General features: G+C 46.7%; 1 protein-coding gene across 11 annotated transcripts in view; it reads left to right on the top strand.

The window, feature by feature from the left end:
• The window catches only part of LOC105474618 (EDAR associated via death domain), a 191,320-nt gene that overhangs the window by 90,270 nt on the left and 80,152 nt on the right, over nt 1–20,898 (top strand). For 8 of the 11 annotated variants that reach the window (XM_071073940.1, XM_071073941.1, XM_011729424.2 and 5 more), the window contains 2 exons: nt 15,214–15,272; nt 20,721–20,760. In XM_071073940.1, coding sequence (XP_070930041.1) covers nt 15,214–15,272; nt 20,721–20,760 — 99 coding nt within the window. Of the gene's footprint in view, nt 1–850; nt 1,008–1,906; nt 2,125–15,213; nt 15,273–20,720; nt 20,761–20,898 lie in introns of those variants that run through there. The other 3 variants (XM_071073943.1, XM_011729423.3, XM_011729425.3) reach the window with 3 other exon arrangements.

Raw genomic sequence — 20,898 nt, 5'->3', positions numbered from 1 at the left:
CTCCGCCTCCTGAGTGGCTGGGACTACAGGCATGTGCCACCATGTCCAGCTAAGTTTTTTTGTATTTTTAGTAGAGGCAGGGTTTCATCACATTGGCCAGGCTGGCCTCGAACTCCTGACCTCAGATGATCTGCCTGCCTCGGCCTCCCAAAGTGCTGGGATTACAGGTGTAAGCCACTACGCCCAACCCAAAAATGTCTATTTTCAACAGTAAGGTTTAAAACACTCTTGGACAGCAAGAGAAATAAAAGTCAAAGGACATATTATGACAGCAAATTGATTGTATGGGAACTCTGGTGAATGAGAATCAGTTTTAAATTACTTTTTTTGTAAAGTGCAAAACAACAATAGCACCCATTTGTATCATACTTTATAGTTCGCAAAGCACATGGGAAAAATAAAGGTAATGATAGGGATCATTGCAATTCATAGGAAAGGAGGCACAAGGAAAGGAAAATGAAAGGGAATAGTAACCTACATAACTAGTCAATCTTCCTTAAAAACAAACAAACAAACAAACTTAAAATATACCGCCCATCTTCTATTTGATATAATGCAGAATGGGAATGATAAAAAGATGAATTACAGTTCAGAGTTTCAAAAAGCAAACCAGCTCTAGAGCAATGCTTGAGGTTGGGCTGCTAACAAGCTCACTTAGTGTTTCCTGACGGCCAACGTCAGAATAATTCCATCTTCATGAGAAGTACAGAAAGAACCACAAACAAACCTCCAAATCGATTCTAAGATAAAATACCCTTTAAAAAAATTTCCCTTCCTATCCGAAGGCAGACCAAAAGGAAGTTTATCCTCCCACCCACAAATTCCCCCAGAGAGCTTTCATCTAGAAGGTTTGACTCTGGCTAGACAACCAGCGAGCATCTTCTTGGAACCTCTTGCTTCTTCCATGGCAAACTCCAGAGAATAAGAAGCCAAGCTCAAGATTGCCATGGGCCTCAGGAAGACTAAACAGATGGGGAGAGGCACTAAAGCTCCTGGTCACCAAGACGGTATGTGGGCATTTGCTGTCTTCCTGGATTTCTCAGAGCTGAGTTTTTAGCCAGAGGTTGCTTATTTATGATAATTTTCGGATATATTATACACTAAATAATGTGTTATTATCTTTTTCGAGCCAACTTTTATCTTTCTGTTCTTATGTGCGAAGGCAGAGAAAGATTAGAGCTCTTCAAAGATTCCTATTTAATTTAAAATGCCCGTCGCCTTCCTATAATAGACTTATGATGGATGATAGTTTTAGTTAAAATGTAGCAATCTTAAATATATTCTTCATAACCAATTCCAACGTGTTCCCCCTTAAGTAATGGGTATAAAACCCTACTTAAACGTAATATTTTAAATATTTGAAGCCATCCTTTCCGAAGCTGTTTTTTCTAGGGAGGCTGTGAGTGTGTATCGGGCCACTTGTTTTCACTCCTTTTGTGCAGCACTCACCCTGGAGGTCATATAGTAACTAATGCCAAAGAAAAATCAAAATGGAAAGTACCAGCGTGTGCCATCATGCAGCGGCAGAGTCTGCTTAAAGATCAGGAAATTGTCTAAATATCAGCTCGCCGGCGGGCATCTCGGCCCAGGCCTGTGTAAGGGGAGTTCTGGTGTCTCAGCTGAGGGCGTGATTAGGGAGCCGGGAAAGCGACCCGCGACTGCAGCCGTTTCTTAAGGCCAGTCCTTCTCCCGCGGTCTGTCCGGGCGGCAGTCGTGTCAGCCCCCCGCTAGGACGCGCCCAGGGGGACGTGGGCACCGGGCAGGACGCGCGCTCCGGGCGTTGGGGACGCCCGGGACACTCGCGGCCCCGCCTTGTGTCCCAGCCCCGGGTCGCGGCACCCCGGCTCCCGCCCCGCGCCTCGGGAGGGAGGTACCGAGGGACGCGCAGCGAAGGGGCTTTGCTGATTGCCAAAGCAGGAAGTGAGCTCGTGGAAGAAGCGAAGGAGGAGAAGAAGGAGGCGGGGGGGAAGGCGGAGGAGGGCAGGGGCGCGCAGAGCCGCGGTTTGCTGCAGGCGCGTCGGAACCGCAGGAGTTTTCACCCCCGGAGGCCGGCCAGCCCCGCTTGGACACTCGTTTGCCCCTAGCCCGCCCCCATGGCTTCACCGGACGACCCTCTCCGCGCAGGTAAAGGGACACAGCGCCGCGCCCGCACCTGGTGCGGGCACCGCGGGGCGGGAGCTCGGGAGACGCTCGCAGCAGCCGCAGGGCTATCGAGGCCGGGCCTTGGCGACCCCCGAAGGACGCCCGGGAACCACCCCCAACCCAGGCGCCAGACCCGGGGTCTCACGGGGCTCCTAGTCCAACCCCGCGAGCGGCTGCTGACCGCCCCTCCCGCGCTCGCCACGGCCCTTGCCCCGCGTCACCCACTGAGCGCCTTCCCCCTGCCCACGCCGCATCCCCCGTGGCTTTTGTTCTGGACTCGGGATGCCAGGTTGAGACACGTCCTGCAAACCTCTGGCAGAAATGAGCGCAAGGGGGTGGATTTCGTTTTCCCCTCCCGGGCTTTTTCTTTTCTCTCCGCTCACATGCCTTCTCATTACTCCTCTTCCTCACCCCCAGTGCACTTGGATGAAATGGTTTTGTCTGTCTAAACATTGGCCCTCGGAGCTATTTCATCAGATAGTTTCCGCAGAATGGAGAGGCAGATCCCACCTGTGGGATCCCATCTGTGATTAGAATGGCCTCTAGTTCTGTCTCTATTTTAAAATACTGTGTGTTGGTACCCGAGGTCAGAGTGGAGATTTTTCTCTTTTCTCTCATGTGAATCTAAAATCCGTCCCAGACCTCACTTTCCTGGAGTTCTCTCTTTGCGCTCTCCTATAACCTAGACGGTGACCTCCGTGGGTGTTTCTTGAACACACAAGTGAATGAATGATCTATCCCTCGGAGTACACTGGGGCTTTACTTGGTTTCGTTGAGGTTGGAAACACTGAAGAGAGTTACGTAGAACCTGATATAACCGTCTAGATAAACGCGTTTCTTATTTCATTTCTTGAGCTTGGGCAGGGGCCGAGTTTGAATGTTCCATCCTTAAATTGTGGCTTCAGCAGTTAGAATAAGACAGTGTGTCTGCAGGTGGTCAGAATACTACACCCAACAACTAAGTTGGCATTGTGATGGCTGGGTTTGGGGGCGTTTCTTGGAAACTTCAAAGAAAGATCTACCTTTTTTTTTTTTTTAAAGTGGGGTTTGGTGAACATTTTATCAATTGGATGCAGAAAATAAATACATTGTCTAGATATTATTCCCCATCCCCATACCTGTTATTTGAAAAAATAGAAGGGGAAACAAAGGGAGAAACCCTCCTACCGCCCCATCCCACTCCACTCCTACCCTAGCATCCATCTCCTCTTCTAAGAACCGAATTGACAAGGTGCCCAGGGATGTTTTCGGCTAGATTTCACTAACAGTGGCCTCAGATCTCATTAAATGATCATTGCAGGTGTATGTGGTGGGGGATTCAAAAAGATCTTGAGAGAGACACACTGAATAGAGATAAAATGTAAAATCTACTTGGGCCCCCCCTAAATCGACACTACCAGGTAAGATAGGGGTTGGAAAACAGCTCAGCAGTGACCACAGTGTATAAAAAGCTCAGTGGTTGGGTGCAGTGGCTCCGGCCTGTAATGCCAGCACTTTGGGAGGCTGAGGCAAGAGGATTGCTTCAGGCCAGGAGTTTGAGATCAGCCTTGGCAACATAGTGAGACACTGACTCTACAAAAAATAGAAAAATTAGCCAAATGTGGCAGTGCATGCCTATTGTCCCAGCTACTCGGGAGGCTGAGGCAGGAGGATTGCTTGAGTCCAGGAGGTCGAGGCTTCAGTAAGCTGTGATTGAGCCACTGCACTCCAGCCTAGGCGACAGAGCAAAAACCTGTATCTCAAAAAAAAAAAAAAAAAAAAAAAAAGCTACAGGTTCCAGATTTCCCAAGATGGTATTCTTAGTCTGCCTGGTCCAGCCAAAATGGATGCGCACAACCTGGAACAAATGGGCAACGTGGAACAAAGGGATTTCAAAATCCCAGAACATGTGGAGGAGTAGAGGATATGATGGACGGAGGATATGATGGTAAGAGGGAGTCATGTGGAAAGAATCTGTCTCTTTGACTTTAAGAGGTAGAACCCAAACCTGTCGGTGAAAACTTTAGAGAGAGATGGATTTGGGCTTCCCACAAAGAGAAAGGAGGCCTCCTGAGGGTGAGAGCTCCCCACCAGTTGGCAGAGGATGCCGAAGAACATATTTGACCATCCGAAAGATGATCCAAATGTCCATTCCCACTCTGGGACTCTATTCTGTCTATAAAATGAGCACTCCTCCATTTAAACACAGGCATACACACACCCCAATTTCCCCTTCCTAACATATTGTTTCATTTCTGCAGCCCACAGGAGACACCCCCTTACTCCTATTTCTGTAATGAAACCATAGATGGTGCCCATATCTTGAGCTCGCTTTACCCCAGACCAAGTTACCATACTCTCTTGCCTGATTTCCCACCTTCCTCTCCCGCCTGGTGTTTTCACACCGTTCCAACTTAGGTTTTCACACCCACTCTTGCCTTCTGGTAACGTATTCTGCAAAAGGTGGCCAGGGTCATCTTTTATTTTATTTTTATTATTATTATTTTTCAAGACGGAGCCTCACTCTGTCACCCAGGCTGGAGTGCAGTGGCATGATCCCCACTCACTGCAACCTCTGCCTCCCGGGTTCAAGAGATTCTCCTGTCTCAGCCTCCCAAGTAACTGGTATTACAGGTACACACCACCACGCCTGGCTAATTTTTTGTATTTTTAGGCTGGTCTCGAACTCCTGACCTCAAGTGATCCACCCACCTTGGCCTCCCAGAGTGCTGGGATTACTGTTGTGAACCACTGTGCTCAGCCAGTCATCTTTTAAAAACAAATCAGATTCTGCCATTTTTCTGTGCTGACTTTGAATCCGGTGCTGGCTTTCCAACACTTTCTGACAGATCCTCAGTCCTTGAGGCTTCCACACTCTGTACAATCAATCCCTACCTATTCCTTCGCCTGCTTCACCTGACACCTAGCTTGACCCCTGCTTTCTGCACACGGCTGTGCTGCCTCCCTTCATTTCCTTGAAGCCTCTTGCACCCTCACACCTCCTGGCCTCTACAAATTTTGTTCCTGCGGCCTGGAAGGCCCCCTGCATTCCAACCCTCACCCCATCCTCCATTCACCCGTCTCCTTCTACTTAACCTCCAGATTTCAGCTCATAGGTCACCCAGATCCAGCCCGATGTTATACACGCTCAGCAAACCCTGTACCTTTCATTTCTGGCACCTGTCACCATTTCTAGCTGTGATGATTTGGCCACTGTGGCTATTTCCAGTAGGCCATAAACTCGTGGCCAGAGGCCATGTCTGTGTGGTAGCTCTCCCTGACACTCAGCACAGTACTCCGCACATAGTAAGCCCTGGGCATACCGCCTGAGTGAGTGAAGGAAGATTATAAAATTTAACCACAGGCCCTTTAAAGAGTTCGGGGGAAAAAAAGCTCTTCCCACATTGGCATTTTAGGAACTTATTCATCGAGTTAGCCGTATTAACCAAGTTTTCTTTGTAAAGTTAAAGTAAGATGTTTTGTATATCCACATGCATATAACAAAAGTATGTATATGATTATACTATATTATGAGTTAGTTTTATTTATTTTTTATTATTTACTTATTTATTTATTTTTGAGACAGAGTCTCACTCTGTCACCCAGACTGGAGTGCAATGGTGTGATCTTGGCTCACTGCAACCTCCGCCTCCTGGGTTCAAGCCATTCTCCTACCTCAGCCTCCCAAGTAGCTCGGATTACAGGGGTGTGCCACCACACCCGGCTAATTTTTGTATTTCTTTTTCAGTAGAGATAGGATTTCACCATGTTGGCCAGGCTGGTCTGGAACCCCTGACCTCAAGTGATCTGCCTGCCTCAGCTTCCCAAAGTGCTGGGATTATAGGCGTGAGCCACCATGCCCTGGCCATGAGTTAATTTTAAAAGTGACTTTTTACATTGAGAAAATTCACAAGACTCACAGTCAAATGGAAGGAAAACAATGATGGTGGTTACAGTGTAGCTATCACCCTGTGTCTCTTCCAATAAGAAACAGTCTCGCACTGGATGAGCCAGATATGTCTGTCAAATGTGTGTAAAATCTGGTTATTCTTGATTGTTCATACAGATAGATTTTAAAGACAGAAACAAACAACCGGGCTTTGAAGGTCTGGGTCAAAGGTGGCACAATTCCTTGCTTCGTTACAGTAAGGCAAGTGCCAATGGCCACAGAGCACTGCAAGAGAGCACATTCTCCCTTTGTTCTGAGACTCCACAGCACAGGGCTGTTTCCTGGGGGAACCCCGGCCCTGGGCCACCAACTCAGGACAGCCCCAGTGGTGGCACTTCACCTCCCACAGCCCCTCCTGTGGGCTTCGATGGGTCCAAGGTGGCAACCTACCCTCCCATGGCATTGGGGGCAGTACCCAGGACTAAAGGGTAAACCACTTCCTGGAGCACTCATATATGCAAAGCTGGACCAGCCAATTCTTTCTGCAGATACACCAAAGAGAGGGATGGCAATCTGTGGTTTTCCCTTCTCTGCTCCTTCTGCCCTCTCTTTCTCCTCCGTGTGGGTTTTCCCAATTCTCACTTCATTTCTCTTCCTTTTGTTTTTTTGTATCGCTCTGCAATCAGGCTGGAATGCAGTGACGCGATCTTGGCTCATTGCAACTTCCATCTCCTGGGCTCAAGCAATCCTCCCACCTCAGCCTCCTGAGTAGCTGGGACCACAGGCTCATACCACCACACCTGACTTTTGTGTGTGTGTGTGTGTGTGTCTTGTGAGTAGAGATGGAGTCTCGCCATGTTGCCTAAGCAATTTCCTGAGCTCAAGCAATCTGCCTGCCTCTGCCTCCCAAAGTGCTGGGATTACAGGAGTGAGCCACCACGCCCCACCTCCAAGCCTTTTTTATATCCAATAATGACAATAGCAGTCAAAAGAAAAGTTATGGGCTGGGAGTGGTGGCTCACGCCTATAATCTCAGCACTTTAGGGGCTGAGGCAGGTGGATCGCATGAGGTCAGGAGTTCCAGAACCAGGCTGGCCAACATGGCGAAACCCCATGTCTAACAAAAATACAAAAATTAGCCGGGCGTGGTGGTAGGCACCTGTGATCTCAGCTATAGGGGAGGCTGAGGCAGGAGAATCACTTGAACTCAGGAGGCAGAGGTTGCTGTGAGCTGGGATCGCACTACTGCACTCCAGCCTGGGTGACAGAGCGAGAATGTCTAAAAAAAAAAAAAAAAAAAAAAAAGCTATGGTACAAAACAAATAACAAATGAGAAAGAAATTAATCCTGCAACCACACGTTCAAAGAATTGCCTGTAATTCTTCACTAGAAAGCACAGTGACTGCGTTTTTCTGGCTCAGGATGCTTGGGAACCCCAGGAAGTCCTGACATACTTCCTTCTTTGTTTTCTCTGAAAGGACATCTTTAGAGATGTTTGAACTTCCTTTGAGAAACCGTCTCTAGGAACCATTCACCACTATCTGATGTCAGAATGCGGCAGTGCAGTCCTCGGCCACCTCAGTGTCTGTTTCGGGTTATGTGCTGAGGATTCTTTCTGGAGAGGCTGTTGCATACAGTACGTGTTTCCTAGCATTCCTGAAAAGGCTCTGATTTGGTAGATGATGAGATTTGAGTCTTTGAGTTGAAGATGAGTGATGAGATTTGGGATTTAGAGGGGATACTGGAATGATTAATGCTTTTGGGGATGTCGGGAGGAGGCAAATAGATTCTGCATGTGGAAAGGATGGGCAGGGGGCGGAGTGTGAACTGTTAGGGGTTGAATTGTGTCCCTCTAAAAAGATATGTTGAAGTCAGAATTCCCAGTACCTCAGAATTTAACTTTCTTTGGAAACAGAGTCTTTCCAGCGGTAACCAAGTCAAAATGAAGTCATCAAAGTGGGCTCTAAACCAATATGATTGGTGCCCATATAAAAAGGGGAAATGGGACACACAGACACTCACCTTCTCAAGAGAGTCTGTCAGGTGGTCAGTGCATGAACCACTTCTGTTTTATTTTGAGACGAAGTTTCGCTCTTGTTGCCCAGGCTGGAGTGTGATAGTGCAGTCTCAGCTCACTGCAAGCTCTACCTTCCGGGTTCAAGCGATTCTCCTGCCTCAGCTTCCTGAGTAGCTGAGATTACAGGCGTCCATCACCATGCCCAGTTAGTTTTTTTATTTTTATTTTTTTTTTGAGATGGAGTCTCGCTCTGTCACCCAAGCTGGAGTGCAGTGGCCAGATCTCAGCTCACTGCAAGCTCCACCTCCCGGGTTTATGCTATTCTCCTGCCTCAGCCTCCTGAGTAGCTGGGACTACAGGCGCCCGCCACCTCACCAGGCTAGTTTTTGTATTTTTTAGTAGAGATGGGGTTTCACTGTGTTAGCCAGAATGGTCTCGATCTCCTGACCTCGTAATCCGCCCGTCTCGGCCTCCCGAAGTGCTGGGATTACAGGCATGAGCCACCGTGCCCAGCCCACTTCTATTTTAAATTTTATTTTATTGGCCAGGCATGGTGGCTCATGCCTATAATCCTTGGGAAGCCAAGGCAGGTTCAGGAGTTTGAAACCAGTCTGGGTAACATAGTGAGACCCCCATCTCTACAAAAATAAAAATAAATTAGCCAGATGTGACAGCGCATGCCTGTAGTCCTAGCTACTCAGGAGGAGGTGGGAGGATTGCTTGAGCCCAGGAGGTGGAGGCTGCACTGAGCTGTGATTAAGCAACTGCACTCCAGCCTGGGTGAGAGAGTGAAACCCTGTCTCAAAATTTTTATTTTATTTTTTATTATTTTAAATAAGTAGAGATGGGGTCTCACTATGTTGCCCAGGCTGTTCTCAAGCATCCTGAACTCAAGCAATCCTCCCACCTTGGCTTCCCAAAGTGCTGGGACTACAGATGTCAGCCACCACATCTGGCCATGAGGCACTTCTAGAACCTGATTATACTGGAAAACAAGCAGATTATGAAGCCAGAAAGTCCCAGATACAAATTCTGGCTTTTCCACTTACCACCCACCCTATGATCTTGGGTACTCAATGTGTGAAAAAGGGGATGTCTAATGCCTTCCTCGGGGTTACTGTAAGGCTTAGCTGAGACTGTGAGTAAGCCGTGCCATGCAGAGCAGACACTAGGGAAGCTTTTAAGCTTTCCAAACTTTTCTTTTATTTTCTTTTTTTTTGAGACAGAGTCTCACTCTATTGCCCAGGCTGGAGTGCAGTGGTGAGATCTTGGCTCACCGAAACCTCCACCTCCCAGGTTCAAGCGATTTTCCTGCCTCAGCCTCTCTAGTAGCTGGGATTACAGGCATGTGCCACCATGCCTGGCTAATTTTTGTATTTTTAGTAGAGATGGGGTTTCACCAGGTTGGCCAGGTCTCGAACTCCTGACTTCAAGTGATCCACCCGCCCTGGCCTTCCAAAGTGCTGGGATTACAGACATGAGCCACCACGCCTGGACAGCTTTTCGAACTTTTCAAAGTGAGAGCTTTGAAAGTTTAATTGTGAACTTTCAGCTTGGAGATGCTCTTTGACCCTTATGGCTACTACTACTCACCACTCATGGACTTTTAAAGCAGGAAGGGGATGTAGAGGTGCTCTGTTCACCTCCTGAGGTTTAAGTTAGGCATTTAGGGCCCACAGAAAGAAAATGAGGGTGCAGCCTGCCCTGCTGGCTCTCACCTGCAGCCTCTGTGAGCCAGGCCAGGTGCCCTCGCCAGCCCTGATGCATCAGTTCACCAGGTTTCTCTCATGCCTTTTGAGGAACTTTCCAGAATATGCTTGAGGGAGTTAAACCTCAATCTTACTGCCGGCAGAGATATCCCCATCAGTCAGTTACCAGCTAATTTGAGGTGATCTGAGCCTTGTGCAGAGTCACCGACCCAGGGGAGCCCAGGCAGCTTTGGCAGAAAAACACAGCCCGGCATAAGATGGCAGCCACGAGCAGGGGACGGATCCTGCACCCGGCCCTGGCAAAGCCACTGGTCTTGTCTCCGCCGGGCTCTAGCCCCGCTTCTGTTTGGGGCTCCTCTGAGCCATGTCCCATCAGATATCAGAGCCTTGCCTGAAGGCTCAGCCTGCTGTTAGGCGGGAGCTGGGAAAAACAAACATTTTAAAGCTTCTAGATAAATGATTTGATTTTATACTTAATAGTATTGTAAACATGCAACTCCAAGGCCCTAAGAAAGACCTTAGGGCAACTTTCCACATCTGGATCAGTCTCAAATAACCAGGCTCTGCTCTCCTGGGAATAACTTCCCTGGTACACACACCCATCTGGACCTGTGAGAACAAAAGGAGTCTGGCGTGATCTCAAACAGGCCAGGGAGAAGGTGCAGTACCAGATAGAGTGCATGGGGCGCCATCGTGGGCCTGGGTCTGTGAGCATTTATGGCAATAACACGTATGTAAGAACTTAATCCACAGCTTAATATAAGGCAAAGGTTGATAAAGTCAGAACCACAAGAAGGAAAATAATAAAAGACCTGACTAGCCTGGGCAACATAGCGAGACCCTGTCTCTACAAAAAACAAAGACAAAATCCCCCATAAATTAGCTGGGTGTGGTGATGTGTGCCTGTGGTCCCAGCTACTTGGGAAGCTGAGGCGGGAGGATTGCTTGTGCTTGGGAGGTTGGGGCTGCAGTAAGCAGTGATCACACCACAGCCCTCCAGCCTGAGTGACACTGCTAGACACCATCTCAAAAAAAAAAAAAAAAAAAAAAAAAAAAAAAATGCTGGGCGCAGTGGCTCATACCTGTAATCCCAGCACTTTGGGAGGCTGAGGCGGGTGGATCATCTGAAGTCAGGAGTTTGAGACCAGCCTGGTCCAACATGGGGAAACCCCGTCTCTACTAAAAATGCAAACATGTATCAGTCGTGGTGGTGGGTGCCTGTAATCCCAGCTACTCAGGAGGCTGAGGCAGGAGAATCGCTTGAACTCAGGAGGCGGAGGTTGCAGTGAGCCGAGATCACGCCACTGCACTCCAGCCTGGGCGACAGAGTGAGACCCCATCTCAAAAGAAAAAAAAAAATTAACTAATTAATTTTTTTAAAAAGACCTGAAAATGCCTCTAATACCTGTTCTAAAAGTAGTGCCTTTCCCCGTTCCCCTCTCACTTCATTGTTGTGCTTCAGAAAACAAAAAAACCTAAATTCTCTGTGTCTTTGTCTTCTTAAGTTCCATTTATTCTGAGATGTCAGCCAAAGCAAGAGACTTTGTGCCTCCAAGCCTATGTTGTCTTCTGTCTCTATCTTGTTAGCTTCATAACCCTCCAACGCAGGCCCCAGGATCTCACAGAACTCGGTCAGAGTCTGAGGGGAGTTGAAATTCACCTACCCAGGTGGTTCCCAAATCCAGAATAATGGTAGTAAGCTGAGTGTGGGATCCAGAGACCCGGGACTCCTCATGGTGCAGAGGAAGAGCCCGAGGCTTAGAAAGCTTACGTGACTTCTCCAAGGTCACACCTCTAGGCTTGTCCAAGGCCACAGCACTAGATTTGTTCAAGGCCAGACTGCCAGCTCTTAGTGATGTGCCAGTGAGGACCGGTCCTTCCTTGCTTTTAACTGTCCTGTGTGTGTCCTCAATGATGCTTTTTTTGTGGCTCTGCCTTTCCCAGCGATCTACTGCATTTTCCTCTTTTATGTTTTTTCTTTCCTTCTTTCCTTCTTTCTTTCTTTCTTTCTTTCTTTCTTTCTTTCTTTCTTTCTTTCTTTCTTTCTTTCTCTCTCTCTCTCCCTCTCTCTCTCTCTTTCTTTCTTTCTTTCTTTCTTTCTTTCTTTCTTTCTTTCTTTCTTTCTTTCTTTCTTTCTTTCTTTCTTTCTTTCTTTCTTTCTCTCTTTTTTTCTGCTCATTCTAATTTTCCTGTGGGAAACAAGATTAACTTGTCCTGGACACAGCGGGCATTGTTTGCAGAGGATGGTGTCAGGGGCATTTAAAAGCCCCCAGCCTCACCCCAGCCTCAGCACTCCAAACCCATTTACCTGAAATTTCACTGTGTTGATGCCTATTAACAAGCCACACTCCTAGCAGGATGGCATTTTAAAGCATGTCCTCCAGTACACTTCAGTGAAGATGAAATATGTGAGACTAGGCTGTGACAGGAGGAGGGAGAAGGGACTCTGGGCTATTTTGTGGTGGCTTCTACCACCCCCTCCCCAGCTAGGAACCAGCGTGTGAGAAGGATGGGAAGGAAAAACTGGAAAACTGAATGCACGTGTGTCTGGCTATAAGGACTCATTTGAAGTATCGTCATATGTCACTTAACAACAGGGATACACTGTGAGAAATGCGTCACTAGATGGTTTCATAGTTGTGTGAGCATCACAGAGTGCACTTACACAAACCTTCATGGTGTAACCTACAACACTCCTGGGCTGTATGGTGCAGCCCACTGCTCCTGGGCTGCATACCTGCACAGCATGGGACCATCCTGAATACAGCAGGCAGTTGTCATGCAGTGCTGTTTGTGTGTCTAAACATATCTCAACATGGAAAAGGTAGGGTGAGAAGATAGTGATCTAATCTTTATGGGACCACCGTCATATACATGGTCTGCCCTGTGATTGTACATTAATGTGTCATGTTCTCTGTCTTCTCTACGCCTGTGCTATTCCCTCTTCCTGGAATGCTTTTCCCTCTCTACCACGTCAACTCATCCTTCCAGACTCAGCCCTCAGGCCCTCTGCAGGCTCTTCTCCCGCCCCTCCTCCTCTCTCCGGGAGCTCCCCAGGCTTCGAGTGCTGGTTCTGGGTGTCCCCTGGTTGTCCTGCACTGCCACTGCCTTAGCACTAAGGGCTCTGTGTCATTACTTGTTGCTTGGGCGGTAAGAGTTCTGCCATCTCCGAGAGGCGTTAGTAGCACAATTTGTTTTTCATTTTCTTTCTATCCATTTAAATCCAAGTCTGAGTGTGTATTGCCCTGGACTGGCAGGAAATCCCACTTCAGTCAGAATTGGGGCCCTGTCCCTCAGGGCCGCCCAGTAATCTGAGGGGTTCGTGGGGTGCTGGGAAAACTAGGAAAGGACCTCAAATTTTTAGCGCATCAGGGAGGCATTGCTGTCTCATGGTCCAGGCCTGAGAAGTCCCTTGAGACCCAGCAGCCCTCTGTTTCTGTGCTGGACACAGGGCACAGGTCTCTTTGCTGGGGCTAGGCCGCAGTCCCCGGGGGTTAGGCTGCTCTGTGCTGTCTCTGATGCAGTCTTGCCTCCTTCGTGCTCTGCAGATGTCTGTGCCCTGCTCATGGGAGGCACTGCCGGAGGCTCTCTCCATTCATCCCCACTTCTTTTCAGTGACCGGAGGCCGTCATAAAACAAAGAGATGTTGCCTTCTCGAAGCTTCTTTGGGCATTATCAACACCTGCAGGGTGAAGAAATTACGTAAAGTTCAGACACATTCTCAGCAGGGAAACACCTAGGAAGAACACACACGAATTATTATCTTGACAAATTGTCCTGGTGTGCTTATTTGGATACCCAAAGGCATTCCCAGGATCTAATTCCTAGTCTGCAATATGTGCTTAATGAGGATTTGGATCAAAAGTGAACGTTGACGCTTGGCGGGCCCATGACTGCCACTTAGGGTACTGCAGGTTGTGCAGTGCACAAATCTAGAGGATCCCATGCAAATAGGTTTGATTATTTATTGAGACAGCTCTCTGGCAGATGTCTTACAAAGCATTTTGGAGGTTGGAAACTTTTCTAATTTGTACTAATTAGGTTCTGACTGAGGTCTGTGCCTTTTTCTGTATTTCCCCATTAAATTCCTTAAATGCAACAAGTGGTAAAGTATCAGAAATGAAATATTGAGAAATCAAGTTTATTTTTGATTTAAAAAACTGTAAGTTTTTTGCTTGATTGGCTCACGTAAACAACATTCAGAAGATTAATAAAAATGAGTTGCAGCAGAACAGGAAATCAGGAAAGAAGTAGATTCAGAATGGAATAATTCCTGCTGAAGGTAGTGTCAAATGCAGTAGGCAAGAGGGTCATTAATATCATGCCTGTATAGTTTGTGGTTGTTTGTAACTCTGGGTATTTGAAGATATTTATAGTTAACCTGTTCCAAAATATGGTGGGGTTTTTTATATAGTTATTTTTTTATATTTTTAATTAATTAATTTTTTTTTTTTTTGAGATGGAGTTTTACTCTGTCGCCCAGGCTGGAGTGCAGTTGTGTGATCTCAGCTCACTGCAACCTCCACCTCCCAGGTTCAAGCAATTCTCGTGCCTCAGCCTTCTAAGTAGCTGGGACTATAGGTGCACACCACTGTGCCGGGCTAATTTTTGTATTTTTAGTAGAGATGGGGTTTCCCTGTGTTGGACCAGGCTGATCTCAAACTCCTGACCTCAGGTGATCAGCCTGGCTTGGCCTCCCAAAGTGCTGGGATTACAGGCATGAGCCACTGCATCTAGCCTATAGTTTCTTTTTATTAATCTCTTTGTTGATGCAATCTGAATCTGTTCCTCCTTATTTTGTCTCAACTAATAATTGGAAGTAAGGCTTTCAGGCCGGGTGCGGTGTCTCATGCCTGTAATCCCAGTGCTTTGGGAGGCTGAGGTGGGAGGATCGCTTGAAGCCGGGAGCTCGAGGTTATAGTGAGCTATGATTGTGCCACTGACTGTACTCCAGCCTGGGCTACAGAGCAAGACCCTATTTCTTTTTTCTTTCTTTTCTTTCTTTTTTTTTTTGAGATAGAGTCTCACTCTGTCTCCTAGGCTGGAGTACAGTGGCACTGTGTTGGCTCACTGCAACCTACGATTCCTGGGTTCAAGCAGTTCTCCTGCCTCAGCCTCCCGGGTAGCTGGGATTGCAGGTGCCCATCACCACGCCAGGCTAATTTTTATATTTTTATTTTATTTTATTTTTTAGTAGAGACGGGGTTTCACCATGTTGGCCAGGCTGGTCTTGAACTCCTGACCTCAGGTGATCCACCCACCTCAGCCTTCCAAAGTGCTGGGATTACAGGCATGAACCACCGTGCCCGGCCGACCCTATTTCTAAAAAAAAAAAAAAAAAAAAAAGTAAAGTTTTCTTCAGCCTAAGTAAAATTACTTGCCTCTGTAAGAGACAGTTATCAAAGGACTAATTTGTGGTTTTAAATGAAAGCAAAGGTGCTCTATTTGTTTTTGTTCTGTGTTTGTTTCTTTTACAGATCATATGGCACAGGAACCAGTGGAAGACACAGACCCTAGCACTTTGTCCTTTAACACGGTAGGTTACAAATTTTACACTAATGGTGATAATTATTGTTTTGCTTTTCTTCTTTGTTACTTCTTTATATTTTTATTACTCTGTATTTACATGTGCATCAGAAAGCCCAAAGTAAGATTTTTCTAAGATAAACTGCTTTATCTGGTGTATGTGATAATAATAAACTTTGGGTTGGCTAAAAATGGCATTAGATTCTGTTCTTGTTTTGCACATGTTGTAGGTGATATTAAATTATGTGAAGGCTTTGTCTACTTGCCTTTTTTTTTATTTTATATTTTATTACTATTGTTTTTTAGACGGAGTCTTGCTCTGTCACCCAGGCTAGAGTGCAGTGGCGTAATCTCAGCTCACTGCAATCTCTGTCTCCCAGGTTCAAGCGATTCTCCTGCCTCAGCCTCCTAAGTAGCTGGGACCACAGGCGTGTGCCACCATGCCTGGCTAATTTTTGTATTATTATTTTTTCTTTTTAGTAGAGTCGGGGTTTCACCAGGTTGACCAGGCTGGTCTCGAACTCCTGACCTCAGCTGATCCGCCCCCGCCTCAGCCTCCCAAAGTGCTGGGATTACAGATGTGAGCCACCATGCCCGGCCTACTTGCCTGTTTTTTTTTTTTTTTTTTTTTTTGAGACGGAGTCTTGCCCTGCCGCTGGGACTGGAGTGCAGTGGCACGAACTCAGCTCACTGCAAGCTCTGCTTCCCGGGTTCACGCCATTCTCCTGCCTCAGCCTACTGAGTAGCTGAGACTACAGTCGGCCGCCACCACGCCTGGCCAATTTTTTGTATTTTTAGTAGAGACGAGGTTTCACTGGCCTGTTTTTAATACTACTGGTTTGGTAATGGAGCAGCCTGGATGCCAGATGGACACATGCTACTGGATTTACCTCAGTTAGGGCGTTTAATCCTAGCAGCTGGCTTCTGAGCCTCATCCTCTCCCCATCCTCCCATAACCATTCTGAGGCTATTGCTTTAAGGTTACCCAAAGATTTCACACATATTGGTTTTTTAGAATTCATTTAATGGTTTTATTATTATTATCATCATTTTAATTTCAGATTCCATGGGTACATACTCACGTTTGTTACGTGGATACATAGCATAATGGTTAGGTTTGGGCTTCTTGTAAATCCATCACCCAAATAGTGAATGCTGTACCTAATAGGTAATTTTTCAACCCTGAGCCCCCTTTCCACCCTCCCCCCTTTTGGAGTCCCCAGTGTCTGTTATTTCCATCTTTATGTCCATGTGTACCTATTCTTTAGCTCCCACTTATAAGTGAGAACATGCAGTATTTGATTTTCTGTTTCTCAGTTATTTCACTTGGGATGATGGCTTCCAGCTGCATCCATGTTGCTGCAAAGGACAGAATTTTTTTTTTTTTTTTTTTTTTTTTTTGAGATGGAGTCTTGCTCTGTCACCCAGGCTGGAGTGCAGTGGCGTGATCTCGGCTCACTGCAAGTTCTGCCTCCTGGGTTCACGCCATTCTCCTGCCTCAGCTTCCCAAGTAGCTGGGACTACAGGCGCCCACCACCACTCCTGGATAATTTTTTTGTATTTTTAGTAGACATGGGGTTTCACCGTGTTAGCCAGGATGGTCTCGATCTCCTGACCTCATGATCCACCCACCTCAGCCTCCCAAAGTGCTGGAATAACAGGCATGAGCCACTGTGAACGGCCAAAGGAAAGAATTTTATTCTTTTTTATGGCTGCCATCATTATTTTTCAGCCTCCCAACCATCCCTTGAGATGGTGGGGCAGGTATCCCTATCCTACAGATGCAGAAAGGACAGTTAATGGAAGTGTATAGCCACCTAGACCGGAGCCCTGTTCTCCTGCCCAGCCCTGCCTCTTGCTCAGGGCCAAAGCAGTGCCCTCTGACAGCACAGCATATGTGATGGGCATATTGTGTAGGACATATTCCTTCTGTTCCAGATCCTCGAAGGATGGGATCTACCAACTCATAAAAAGTTTTGGTTAACTAATTTAGTTACAGAGACATAAAATACACTTCATATAATTCAACTAAATGTCTTTAAATCTTAGGTGTCTTGAGGACCTGAGGTGTTTAATTTCCTGTTCTTTAATTACCCCTGGCTTGGTAAATTGTGGACAGCATAGGGGGTCAAGCTTTGATACCTGCTGGAAATTCCTATGAAAAATTCTCAGTCTCTTCACTCTCATCAAAATGAAACGAAGAACAACCCTGTGGCCATGGCTCCTATGTCTTTGGAGGAGCTTGCTACTAAAGCGTTTGGTTTCTATAACGTGTTATTCAGTTTGCCTTCTTTCCCTTGCCGCTGCCCCCACCTGTGACTATCCGGGTCTCCCTGGTATCCTGCTCACTTCCTGATAGCAGGTTTTCTTTCCCTCCCTTAGAGTCATCTCCTTGTGCTCACCTTGGGGCTTGGCTACCTCTAATTACTTCTCCATGATGGGGACAAAGTGATCTTTCCAAAGTGTCCCTGGTACTAGTTTCTTAGGGCTGTTGCAATAAAATACCACAGACTGGGCAGCTTAAACAACAGAAATGTGTTTGCTCATGGTTCTGGAGGCTGGAAGCTTGAAATCAAGGCGTCCTCAGAGCCATGCTCCCTCTGAGACCCACAGGAAAGAATCTTTCCTTGGCTCTTCTAGCTTGTAGTGGTTGCCAGCCATCGTGGAAGCTCCTCAGCTTATAGAGCATCACTGCGTTCTCTCACTTTGTTAGCACACGGCCATCTTCTCCTGGGGTGTTTGTGTCTTGTCTCTTCTTCTTCTTGGTTTTTTTTTTTTTTTTTTCTGAGATTGAGTTTTGCTCTTGTCGCCTAGGCTGGAGTGCAATATGCAACAGCTCACTGCAACCTCCGCCACCCGGGTTCAAGTGATTCTCCTGCCTCAGCCTCCCAAGTAGCTGGGATTACAGGCGCCTGCCACCAGGCCTGGCTAATTTTTTGTATTTTTCATAGAGATGGGGTTTCACCATGTTGGCTGGGCTGGTCTTGTACTCCTGATCTCAGGTGATCCACCCGCCTTGGCCTCCCAAAGTGCTGGGATTACAGGCGTGAGCCACCGCGCCCTGCCCTCATCTCTTCTTTTAAAGATACTGATCATATTGGGTCAAGGGCCTGCCTTCTTCATAACTTAACTAATTACCTCTACAACTATCTTATTTGCAAATAAAGTCATATTCTGAGGAACTGGGGATGAGGACTTCAACACATCCGGTTTGGGAGACAGAATCCAACCCGCAGCATGCCCGCTGGGTACAGGGTTTAGTATATACCCCTTGACGTGGGAGATGAGGTCCTCCACGGCCTTACCTCAGCATCCAGTGCTCACCTGATGACCCAGCCCTGTGTGGCTGTGTGGTGCTTCTTCATACGCCATGCCCTTCCACCCTCCCAGGGTAGCAATAATGCTGTTCCCTCTGGCAAGGAAAATCTCCCTGCATCCTTACCTAATGAACTCCTGTGCTTCTTCCCATCTCACTTCAAGTGTCCCCCTGATCTACGAAGCCTTCTTTGCCTTGGGACCTTTAGGTGCTCCCTTTTCCGTAGCCCAATCCCTATTTGCTATCTCAGAGAATTGTCATTGCCTGCTTGTCTGACTTCTTGCAAGACTGTGTTGAACCATCTTCCCTTATGCAAAGTGCATGAGGTGCAAGGCAGGTAGCAAGTTTCATGAGAACCTAGAAGGGCATCCCACCTAAATCCCTTTGCTTATCTTTCTTGGTCTTTCTTGGAAACTGGGTTCATCATTTCTCATCTAATCCCACCTTCCTCTCTCCACCTCCAACAAACTGTTTCAGTTCTGTACCCTCAGCTCTTCCAGCCACCTGGTCCCTGCTCCTGCCATGCCTGCCACCTGCAACTACTTTGCTGCTGCGTCTCAGTTCATCCAATTCTTGGCCATTCTCTAGGCCCAGCTCCAGTGTCAGTCTCTCTAGGAGCTTTGTGCTTGCTCCAAGCAGCTTGTGCCGTCTTCCATGCAGACTTTCAGTGAATGTTTGCTTAAAACTATGTTACAATCTGGGGATGCACAGATTGTAGTTCCATCTCTGGAAAAACTCAGTCTATCTGAGGAAATAGATAAGTACTTTTTTTTTTTTTTTTTTTTAGACCAGCTCTTGCTCTGTTGCACAGGCTGGAGTGTGATGGCACAATCTCAGCTCACTGCAACCTCCACCTCCCGGGTTCAAGCAATTCTCGTGCCTCAGCCTCCTGAGCAGCTGGGATTACAGGCATGAGCCACCATGCCCAGCTAATCTTTGTATTTTTAGTAGAGATAGGGTTTCACCATGTTGGCCAGGCTGATCTCGAACTTCTGACCTCAGGTGATCCGCCTGCCTCTGCCTCCCAAAGTGCTAGGATTACAGGCATGAGCCACCGCGCCTAGCCTCTTTTTAAAACAGAGTGCTAAATGTTCTAGTACAGATTTGTGTTCCACAGTCTTGGGAATAGAATGATGAGAACTAATTTGATCTGGGGTAGTACTGTAGGACTATTCTTTGTGATTAACTTTTATTTACTAATTTATTTTTGTTAGGAGAGGTTGAGGTTGGAGGCTTCTAGAAGTTCTGAAACTTTATTGCCCAGCTCCAAAGAAACTCCAAGGAAAGGCATTTAAAACAAAACGCTCGATTCTCCATCTCTTTCTTTCTCTCCTCTCTCAGAGGAAGACATGGGTGAGACCTACAGGAAATTGTTGAGGTGTAATTTTGTTCAGGCTGAAGGACAGGGGCTGAGTGGAGTTGGGAGCCGAGCAGGGGTTAGGGGACAGGGTTGGGAAATTAGGCTCCTTTTCATTCCCCTTATGGACGGTTTCAGAAATGGCTACATTGTTTAGTCTGAAATAAGTTTCCGGAACTTTAGATACCTGCATGGAAGTATGAATAAATGAAAAGAAATATATGTGATTGTGAGAACATTTGCTATTTTGAATTCCTGTAACAGTATTACTCTCAACTGATACACTGAGGAACTGTGCTGAATTTTAGAGCTTTGTGCAATCAGTAAGAAAAGGATCTTTTGAATCATCCTGTCTCAGTCAACCCAGGCCAGAGCTCTGCAATAGATGAGTACTGCCCAGAACACGTGACCCAATGACTGTTGCAGAAACAGCGAGAGAAAGGCGTCTGTCCTCAGAATTCATGACAACAAATGCTCCTCAGTTGTCAGCTGCTGGAGGCTAGCACTGCACAAAAGAGAGGAAGTGTAGTTTTGTGGTCCAAGCTGTGGAAATTTGGAAAGCTTATTGTGTTTCATGTTCCAGCATTAACCTCTTGTCAACCTTGCTTTCATTCCTGTCAGCTGAGAATAAATACAATCAATGGATGAGGCTAGTTGATAAGTTTGAGGCTAAACATGTTCAAGTTTTTAATCGAAGTCATAACTTTCCCAAGACAAAGCTTTCTTTTCACTTTGATCTTACATGGCATTTAAAAATAACTCTCCTCTTTTGTTGGTTTCTGCAGTCAGACAAATATCCCGTTCAAGATACGGAACTCCCTAAAGGTATGTACAGTTAAAATAACTACTTGAACGTGTGATGATTTTAATATTGTGACATAATTTTTCATTATTTAAATTGTAAAGCAGAAACATGCCCATAGATTAGCTCGTGACTTGTGACATGATTATCTCAGAAATTAA

Source organism: Macaca nemestrina, chromosome 1 (genome assembly GCF_043159975.1).
Source record: "Macaca nemestrina isolate mMacNem1 chromosome 1, mMacNem.hap1, whole genome shotgun sequence".
NCBI lineage: Eukaryota > Metazoa > Chordata > Mammalia > Primates > Cercopithecidae > Macaca > Macaca nemestrina.
Note: the sequence above shows the minus strand (reverse complement) of the source record. Positions and strands in the feature narration are given on the sequence as shown.